The sequence below is a fragment of the Gopherus flavomarginatus genome, chromosome 17 (assembly GCF_025201925.1).
Source record: "Gopherus flavomarginatus isolate rGopFla2 chromosome 17, rGopFla2.mat.asm, whole genome shotgun sequence".
Lineage (NCBI taxonomy): Eukaryota > Metazoa > Chordata > Testudines > Testudinidae > Gopherus > Gopherus flavomarginatus.
Window position 1 is genome coordinate 10,798,716 of NC_066633.1, and position 10,670 is coordinate 10,809,385.

Sequence of the window (10,670 nt, forward strand, 5' to 3'; positions counted from 1 at the left end):
ATACACAAACCTGTTGGATCAACAATATTGTGCTGCACATAGATCCTTAAAAACATGGAAGGAATCTCAAATGCAATGGGTAAGATTTGCTCTTCTCTACCTATTGTGACAAGATGGCTGATGTTTGTCCTGCGCTTTTCTTGGGGGGGGGGGGGGAGGCGCTAAGACATCACCCCTTGCCCCTGCTCTTGAGTGCCAAGGGCCCCACTAGTGGCCCGGGAAGGTGGTAGAGGAGGGAAGCGCAGGATGGGTCTGGGTTTGCTCCTCGCTCTGAGTCCCAGCCCCTCTCAACCCCTGCAGGTCTCTTACACTCTTCCGCCTTGGGTGGGGTTACCCTCGGTCCTTAGACGCTCGGGGAGGGAGTCTCCCGCCCTGCCTGGGCAGGATCTCCCTTACTTTGGTTCTCTGGTCTTTCACATCTCACATATACCTCCAAGCTCCAATCCTCTCTCCTTCCTCCTCTTCCTCTGACTGCCTCTGTGTTTCTGACAGGGCCTTAACTGACTACAGGTGCTCCAATTAACCTGTAGCAACCCTATCTAGTCTACAGGAAACCACACCTTAATTAGCCTAGGGCATATATATTTCCCCTCTACCACTGCTCCCTGGCCCTCCTGTATCACACTATGTTCTTATACGCTACCCACCATAGCATCTGAGCACCTCAAACAGTAAATTTACCTTTAAAGGACTAATGAGGGAAGGAGATTTTTTTAAACTTCCAATTAGAGATGGGGAACCAAGTCATGGGATTACGTGCCTTGTTCATGGTCGTGCAAGAAATCAGTGGCAGAGCCAAGAATTAAACTAGGCCTCAAGGTCCCATTCAGTGTCTTAACCTCCTCCTCCTCCTTCTACACAACCGAATAAAAACCTTTTATTAGGATTTTTTCTACTCTACATTCACTCTGCTGATGCCGTTTGCCTGTTTAGAACTGACTACATGGATCTCAAAGGGCACTTGCTGGTTTGTTCGATTAAGGCTGAGGTTTGGGATAACACTATGCATTTTAATACCCTGGGTGAAATTCCAGTCCAGGCCAAGATAATGAATACAGTGTGGCTGTAAACACAAAGGTCTGGAAAAAATAAAAGCTGGGGCTGAATTATTGAAACACAGATCAGATATCCGGTTACTCTTTCTTTCTAGAGACACAGGTCTTTACCTAGCTCCTTGGAGCTTCGTTCTGGACCGGACTCTCCTGTATACTGTGTGTTAATGAACATAAAAATGAGAAGGCAAAGCAATATATAGACGGCAAACCAGGAAAAAGCACTCTGTAGCAAGTCATGCCCCTTCCTCATCCCACACTAAATAGGAAAGGAAACTACAGACTATTTGTATGGTGTCTAACACCTAGACTTGGATGCGGAAAGGGCTTCAAGGAGGTTCCACATCAATAAAATCGCTTTCTACAATAACCTGCCAGAAAATCCCATCTCAAGATTTATTTTGAAACTGGAGTTAGAGAATTCTCTCCTTTCATTCAATAAGGAAGGAGAGGGGAGAATCATTCACTCATAGACTCATAGGTCAGAAGGGACCAATCTGATCATCTAGTCTGACCTCCTGCACAAGGCAGGCCACAGAACCCCACCCATCCAATTTTATACAACCCCTATCCCAGGACCGAGTTTTTGAAATCCTCAAAAATGGTTTGAAGACCTCAAGCTGCAGAGACACCACCAGCAAGCGACCCGTGCCCCACGCTGCAGGGGAAGGCGAAAAACCTCCAGGGCACCTGCCAATCCGCCCTGGAGGAAAATTCCTTCCCGACCCCAAATATGGCGATCAGCTAAACCCTGAGCATGTGGGCAAGAGTCACCAGCCAGCACCCAAGAAGGAGTTCTCCGCAGCAACTCAGTACCCATCGCATGCAACATCTCCCCGCAGACCATTGAGCAGACCTGTCTGGTGGTAATTCAAGATCAATTGCCCAAATTAACGATCCTATCATAACATCCCCTCCATATACTTATCAAGCTTTGTCTTAAAGCCAGGAAAGTCTTTTGCCCCTACTACTTCCCTCGGAAGGCTATTCCAGAACTTCACTCCCCTAATGGTCAGAAACCTTCGTCTAATTTCAAGCCTAAACTTCCTAATATCCAGTTTATACCCATTCGTCCTCGTGGTTACATTAGTACTAAACTTAAATAATTCCTCTCCCTCCCTAACGTTAACCCCCTTGATATATTTATATAGGGCGAGCATATCCCCCCTCAGCCTTCTTTTGGCCAGGCTAAACAAGCCAAGCTCTTTGAGTCTCCTTTCATAAGGCAGTTTTTCCATTCCTCGGATCATCCTCGTAGCCCGTCTCTGAACCTGTTCCAGTTTGAATTCATCCTTCTTGAACATGGGACACCAGAACTGCACACAGTATTCCAGATGGGGTCTCACCAACGCCATATACAACGGTACTAACACCTCCTTATCCTTGCAGGAAATACCCCGCCTGATGCATCCCAAAATCGCATTTGCTTTTTTAACAGCCGTATCACATTGGCGACTCATAGTCATCCTGCTATCAACCAGTACCCCAAGGTCCTTCTCTTCTTCCGTCGCTTCCAACTGATGCGCCCCCAACGTATATCCAAAATTCTTATTATTAGTTCCTAAATGCATGACCTTGCACTTCTCACTATTGTATTTCATCCTATTTCTATTACTCCAGTTTACAAGGTGGTTCAGATCTTCTTGAATAGCATCCCTGTCCTTCTCCGTGTTAGCAATACCCCCCAGGAAACTGAAACCACCTATCTCCAACACCCAAGATAAAAGACACAAGGCTGGCCTGATAGGCAGAATGCTTGATACTCTATCACATTGAAAGTAGTATTTAGGAGAAATGCTAGACATGGTTACTGGGGCCAGTAGCATCGACGGACAGTATCAGCTACCTCACTTACCCAAAAGCAAAGTCACCACTAGTGCCATGGCTGCCATGTTAAAATACTATCCCATGAAATACCACTTCTGTAAGGGTACACTGGAGCATCATTCTCTGAATTCTATGGTAGCAACCTTTGTATAGACTTTTTCCAAGGAAACTCCAAGTTGCAAAGGTGCCGACTGGAAGAGTATTCTAAGGTCAGAATCCTTGCTTCGTCTAACTCTTTGGTTTTCTACTTTTGTTTGGTAATTATGAAGGCAAACAGCTTGCTGGGTTGAAACAGACTTCATATCACAGTCATCATTACTCCCATTGTTTGCAGTGGGCAAATTACCATGGAATAGGAAAAAGGATTAGGCAAGATTTCCAAGAACGTAAGAGTCAACAGAACAGCATGAAGGACTATGTAGTTCAGTGTTCACTACAGACTAATTATAGAAGAGAAAGGGCCACATGTGTAACAGCAAGGTCAGACTGATTTTAAAAAAGTAAATCTGAAGCTTTCCTGACTTGGACTTTTTGGGGAAAGTCCCAAAGACACTGGTGCATACAAGGCCATGATGGGTTTACGTCAGAACGGGTTACACAAGAAGGGAATTCGGGATCATCAATAGGCTAAACCACTCAGTTCACAATAAGTTCTATAAATCGCATTGCATGCTACACTGTCAGTGAGCTATATACGCCTGGCACTAACGCTTACAGCTCACTTCCCTACAAATGGAATGGCGGTTTCTGCAATGAATCCTGTGAAGATAAAGTCTACTCAGTTTTTGTGCAGTTCAGGTTCTAAATCATTAAGTTTTGAATCTAGCATCTGAATTTCCAGTTGCTGGGATCTGTTTTTTTGAAGGAGATAGATGGTACCATATGGTGGAGTATCATGCAAGGGCAATACTCATGCATATGATCTTCCATACCCTGGGTCTGGGGTGAAGATCTCTGACTATTGGAACACACTACTCAATATCTTACAAGTGTGGGTGTTTATAGCGGGTTTGTTAATACAGTACCTGCTTTGGTTGGACTAGAGAACCCAAAGCCTTGAGCGGCCACGGTCCCGCCTCCAGAACTGAAAGTGCCTGTAGGTTTCTGCTCTCCATAAGATGAGTTGCCAAATCGAAAGGTCTTGGCCCCATTGTTTCCAAATAAGCTAGAGGTATCTAGAGAGATGAGGGATACTCGTGAAGTTCATAAGAGACAAAAAGACGCACATTCCCAAAAAGCACATAATGAATATTATATCCAAAATGGCAGTCTATGGAGAGAAACTGAGCTTGTCCTAATCCTTGTTCTAATAAACTGCACTAGTAGCCACTTCATTGCTTCATTCTTCACTGACAAATGCAACTACTGTTATCTCCAGTGTTGATCAGCTCGTGAGAGACTTTTTAATTGCACTAAGTGGAAGTCAATCTTTCAAATCAGAAATTGTGGTCACTGGAAACAGTCACTCATTGTGACACAAGTTTACCATCTAGATTTCATGCCTTGAAAAGAATGATTATGTGACCTAGAGTAACTGATTCTTTGAGACGTTGTAGTCACTGTGGATCCCACTGAAGGTGCAAATGCACCTTTCGCACACAAGTTCAGAATCTTTTGAACAGCCACGTCTCTTGGGGCCCTGCATGTGTCCTATGCCTACTCATGCTCCCGTGAGGGATGATAAAGGTTGGAGCAGCCACAACCCTCCCTCTGTTCCCTCACAATTTGTAGTCCATGTTAGCTGAGGACTCCAAAGGCAGAGACGGAGGGCAAGTCATAGGATCCACACTAATTACAACATCTCAAAGAACCGCAGTTAATGTAGGGTAAGTAACCATTCTCTCTTCTTCGAGTATGTCAGTATGGATCCCACTGTAAGTGACTGGCAAGCAGTAACCTCTTCAGGATGGATGAGTGCCAGGTTCGTCAGTCAATCAGGAATCTGAATACTGTTCTCCTGAATCTGGCATCGGATCTATCAGCCAAGTCCAATGCATAGTGCTTTACAAACATGCGTGGATTGCTTCACCTAGCAGCCTTGCATATGCGCATTCTGGCACATTTTGGAAACAAGTTGAGGATGTTGCCTAAAGTCTGGTAGACTGATTCTTGATGGGCAGTGGGGAGCTCATAATAGTGCGATATACTGAGTTACCCTCTTTGGGATGAAGTAACTGGGACTGGCGGGTTCCAGTAGCACCAACAGAGCAATGGTGGCAGATTATACTGGTACTGGCTAGACTGTCGGTGGCACATCCACTGCAGGTGCTGCGCTCGGCATATGATGCGGTGTTTGGGGTCTCTCTGCCCTGGGGTTGGTGCCGAGGATGTCTGTCTCATCTATGATGCCAAGGAGGTGCCTGTAGGTGCACGCGCTCCCGGTGCTGACATGGGTCTTTTTGATCTCCTCTCTTCACTGGAACCAGAAGTGAGCCTTGTTGCTGAGGCATCTGCTGAAGAAATGCTCCTTGGTTCCACCATGGATGAGATCTCCCCGAGGTCTGAGGCCACCTTCATGGATTGCTCCAGCACGTGCAGTTTGAGCCTTACATCCCTTGATTTTTGGCTGCAGGAGGAGCAGCAGCAGCAAATGGAGCATTTATCAGCAATGTGTCCTTCCCTGAGGCAGAAGAGATATCAGCTGTGCTTGCCTATTGGGGGCAACAGACGGTTGCCTGAAGGGCAGGGTTTAAACCCTGAGGGCTTAGAGTTGTACAGCCTCGCTCTGCTGTAGAGTGGGTCTCCTCCTACAGTCTCTTCTCTCCCCCTCTGGGAAGGTCCAACTAAATGGTAAAATTGATAACTAAACTAATACAAGTGAGGAACAGTTTTTGCAATAGTCTTTTGAAGCTCAGACAAATGCTGAAGCAGGTCAGACCCTCGCTAGCTTCCACCTCACCATCATAGATGGTAAGAAGGGACAGAGGAGGGGAGGGACTGCTCTGCCTGTTAGGCACCCTTACAGAGGAGCACAAGGAGGCATGGGGTACACACGGCTGATGGACACAGCTTTTCCAAAGATTCCAAACTCACATGTACACATCTACATTGGGATCCACACTGTAACACTTGAAGAAGAACTAAAGATTCTTAGCCATTGTGGCAGGAAGAGCCAGGATTTCTTGACATGACACACTGCAGTCTAACTTGCAACTGCACTTGTGCTCTTACAGCCTCACAGGCTAAACAGGGCCTGAGATTTTTATCTTCCATGAGACAGAACACAGTTTATGGCTTCGGTAGTCAAACGACTCTGAAGGGCCTAAGTCCTTCTTTCGTGAACTATTTGTTTTCCATTAGCATGAGGATTAATTTTAAAGTTAGAGATGGGCAAACTTGCCAGGACAAACAATTAGTCATAGCCTTTAATGCTGGTGGACTGTTAAAAGGATACAAAGGGACCAGATTACTTCTTAAGTGGGTTTAAATGGTCCTTTCAACTATACAGAGCTAATGTGGCTGCTTCCCTCTCCTCCCTACTTCCACCTGCTGGCAACTGCATTGCTCCCTTTCAGCCAGTCTACCCACTAGATCCCTCTTTTCCTATTTCCCTGCTAGCCGTTGGACAAATTTACAAGGGAAGAAGAATAAAGACACTCGAAGCTCCTAATTTAGTAAAAGATACAGTAGATAAGAAAAAAGGCTAATTTTGTTTAAGTATAGATGTACTTGTTAACATGCTTATGCAGACCACTGAACAGTCTGCAACAGATACATGCATAAGGTTATGGTACTCCAAGTATTCCAAACTGATTTTCAATTCTGGAGACTGGTGGGCATGATATTTAGTCAGTTTCACAGGGAATTACAAAGACCAGCTAGTTCAGAAAACTCAGACTAATGCAATTTTAGTTCGATAGCCCTGATGATACAAAACTTTACACTAACAGCCAATAATTTGAGCCTGGCACTAACTACTAGATCCAGAGGCAAATTTCTGAGGAATCAGATTAGCTTTTTCCTCCTCCTCAATATACTCAAACATCTAGATTGCCTACAAAATCCTTAGTAGCTTCCAGAGATTCTCTCTGTTTTAATATTTCATGACCAACATAATGCAGATTCCTAAAATGAAAAATCACCCCTGTACAATTGGCTTTTAAAAAAGCATCTTAAAGGGAGCATATGCCTTGCAATGACTCTCTGAACAGGCTTAAAGTCAGCCCTCAGGACAGAACAGCTTGTCCCCACATTCAATATGTTAAAAAGATGGGTTTTTTTAACACCACTAACTACATTTGTTGCCCTGTAAAACATCCATGTGAATTAAATGCATTCTGAGATTTCATCATTTCTCTGATATCTCATCTTGCATGTGAAAAGGGACTGAAGGCCTGTGAAATTTTGTGCCAAAGATGTAATATATTTTCTTATGCATACAGAAATGCATCTGAAGGAGGAAAATGGCGTCTCAGTTACACGCTGCTCATTTCTACTGGCTTAGTTACACTCAAGCCCACGATCCTTAGCTATTTGTAAAGTTGTTCTATTGATTTATGCAGATCAGTGGATTGAAATCCTCTTGCAGTGAAAATAACTCACCTCTCCCTCCGCTACTCACTCAATCCCCATGCACCAGTTGCTTGATTAGTCAATAGATTTCTGACAGTTTGTTAATTAATAAAATGAAGTTAACGTACTTTCCATTTGAGAGACACACTGGGACTCAAGTCCTGAAGGTTATAAATTTTGGCTTTGGCATTAGAGAGAAAAAGGCACCCACTCCAGCTGCAAACACAGTGCAGTATTAACAAGGTTGTGTTTGAAATGACAGACTTGCTTTCGCAAGTAAAGTAGTGTTACTGCTTCATTAATGGGACAAAACTGCTACTGCACCTAAATGGGGAAAATCTAAGGATCTTGCTTAGACCAGGGCAGAGGGGGAGGAGGGGTGGAAGAGGGGAGCAAAAGAACACAGATCACCCAAACTGTATTCCAAGGAGTAACATCTGAAATGCAAGTTAATGGAGACTGGATTTCATGCCATTGTAAACCTCTATCTAGATTTTTATACTGTGTTCTTCATGTAGTATCTGAGCACATTACCAAGTAAAATATTCAAACAAGAGGACAAGTCTCTGGTCTTGCTCTCTCCCTCCTCCTGCCCTTTCCCAAAGGGATATTAAGATCAAGTTTTCAGAAGTTACTTAGGAACCTACATCCTGTTGACTTTCAAAATACCTAAGTTACTTCTGAAAATGGCTGTAAGTGCTTTTAAAAATGTCATCCCTGCTAACCAGTGCCAGGAATCAAACTTATACACACAGCACTTCAAGAACCACAACCCAGCAATGTGTGAGTTGAACTTTCCACCAGAAGGTGATTTTGGCCTTGAAAAATTTACAAGCCTGTACAGAAAACAACTCCACTTTGATGGGCAGTTACCCTGGGGGAAACGTGGGTCATTAAATGACCTCTGCATTTTATGCTTATGAAAGTAGGAGCTATGTAAAAGGGCATGTCAACTTGTCTCTTCAGTAAAAGTCAGGAGAAGGTCCTTAAAAATCAAACTATGCTGAACTCAATACCGTAAAAGAGAAGAGGCTAGCACTTAGAGATGCGTGTAGATATGCATGTCAGAAGGCTCCATGGCTTGCTGTAGATTAGATTAACAGAACCCAACTAAATCTCCAAGAAAGCTGTGTTGCAGAGCATGCCTCACTTCCACTCAATAGCTCCCACTTTCAAGTTTCTTTTTTCACTGTTACTCAGACACTAAATGCGCACGCTCTCTTTATAAAATCTGAACTATAATTTCTCTCTAAATTTAAAAAGCAAAACCTTGTTGGGTGAAAGGGGGAGGACTGTCTGCAGCTATGTGACCCATCTACACTAGCTTTGAAATGTTCTGAAGTGGATCAGAACACTTGTCCAGAATGAGTGCAATTATACTGGTATAGGAAATGCTTATGAATTGTTAGAGGCTCCTAAGGGCGTGCACATCCATATTGTGGTTTGTTTGTTTTTTTTTAAATCCAGCCTCCTGACCCAACAGTGGAGATGCTAGTTTTCTTAAGCAGAAGGGATTTCGCAGTCTTTCGAGATAACCTCATTTTCCATCCTTGCTTACTCATTCCTAGATCTGAAAGTAAAAATCAAGAGCATCACCTTTAGTCTACGGATTAACAGAGAGATGGGATGTTTGTACACAACTGCCTGGGATCTGAATAGTAAGTGGATTCATACATTGAATACATCTGTTGTATTTAAGTGCAGTGCTCCTTCTTGGCTCCTAAATATCTTGTATCACACATCAATATGAAAAAGACTGCTAAGATACCCTGAGAAAGGCAGGTTATAACATCCAGTTTAAAAGTTGAAGTCCACTGGTAAGAACTTACAGCATTGAATTTTTAAGACAATTATATTTTGGCACTGAAAATCCCTACAAAATATGCACAGTTTTCATAATTCTCCCTGTGCACATGGCTGTTTATTTGTAATATTTCCCTGTTCACTTTGCACAAACCTACAAAGGAAAGTAGATTTTGGAAAGGTAGAGCGCCCCCCTTCCAGCACATCCCCCTCCAACCGCTTCCCTCCGTTGCTTAGTAGGTCTTTCATGCTATCATGGAAATTACCCAAGGACAAAACTACCATCACAAAAGCAAGATGGGAGCTCAGTACATTTTATACTCATTTCCTTTACTTACTCTGGGAAGCTGCAGATCCAAATCCTCCAGTGGCAGAACTGAAGGGGTTTTTATTGGCTGCATCCTGGCTTGGCTTTCCTCCGAGGCCACTGAAGAAACCTCCACTTCTTCCACCACTTCCAGACCCAAACAAACCCCCACTGGAAGTGGATGACTGCTAAAAAACACAAAGGGCACAAGGCAAGAAAGCATTATAGGTCGCTGTAAAAGAGGCACATATATGCAGCTGATTTTGACCGACCTATTTCCATTCACAACAGTGATACAATAGGGATGAGAAGCTAACAAGGTGATCTCCTAAGGTTGAACAAAATCAACATCTGCTTAGGTCTCTCTCAAGCTTTACTGACACTGGAGAATTGTACAGTTGTAACTTGCACCAGGTTGGACACACTAGGGCAAGCTGCAATGGTGCATCACGTCCACACTAGCCACCCCGTCTCACATCCACATAGGGCAATCCCTGCACGTATTGAAGGGCCTACCCCTGTTGCACCTAGCCAACAATTCCATACACAGCTCACTGGTCCTTCCCTGGAGCAGGTACATAATGAGTCCATGGTATGTGTGTTGACACCTGTTCACACTGTTTTGTTCTGTTGTCTGCTTCAAATGGTTCTGTCTTGCACAAGAGTCCATGCATACCACAGAAGGGCCAGCAGCTATGTCTTCTCACTCAGATGCCACAGTGGGACATCCCTGAATAATCAAACATTACTGATACAGCCTTGGATAGTTTTTATTTACTGACTATAAAACAGGTTCTATTTTGCTAGATACAACCAAAGTTATTTGGACCAGTCTATTTGCAAGTACAGGGCCCTGCCACGTACACAAAGACAACACACATAGCAGTTACCTGGCCAAAGACAGCGCCCCCAGTGTTGGCTGCCTGTCCAAACACAGAACCTGTGTTGCTGGAACCAAAACCTGGCCAAAGAAGAAAGGGAAAAGATGCTCCAATATAATTCCATCTCGTGCAACACTATGGTACCAGACAATTTAAAAGGGAATGCTATTCAGTACCTCAGAAGAGAGTAATACAGAGGCTCCAGTAAAAAGGAGCAATGCACATCAAGATCTAAATGATACTTCAGTTTTAACTTTATAATACCGTAAAGGTTATCACCAAATGGAG

General features: G+C 43.8%; 1 protein-coding gene across 6 annotated transcripts in view; it reads right to left on the minus strand.

The window, feature by feature from the left end:
* NUP214 (nucleoporin 214) overlaps nucleotides 1-10,670 on the minus strand; it is a 75,808-nt gene that overhangs the window by 6,693 nt on the left and 58,445 nt on the right. For 5 of the 6 annotated variants that reach the window (XM_050926083.1, XM_050926081.1, XM_050926080.1 and 2 more), the window contains 3 exons: nucleotides 10,392-10,462; nucleotides 9,533-9,689; nucleotides 3,905-4,054 (listed from right to left, as the gene is read on the minus strand). In XM_050926083.1, the coding sequence (XP_050782040.1) occupies nucleotides 3,905-4,054; nucleotides 9,533-9,689; nucleotides 10,392-10,462 (378 nt within the window). The remainder of the gene's footprint in view (nucleotides 1-3,904; nucleotides 4,055-9,532; nucleotides 9,690-10,391; nucleotides 10,463-10,670) is intronic. The other variant, XM_050926082.1, reaches the window with a different exon arrangement.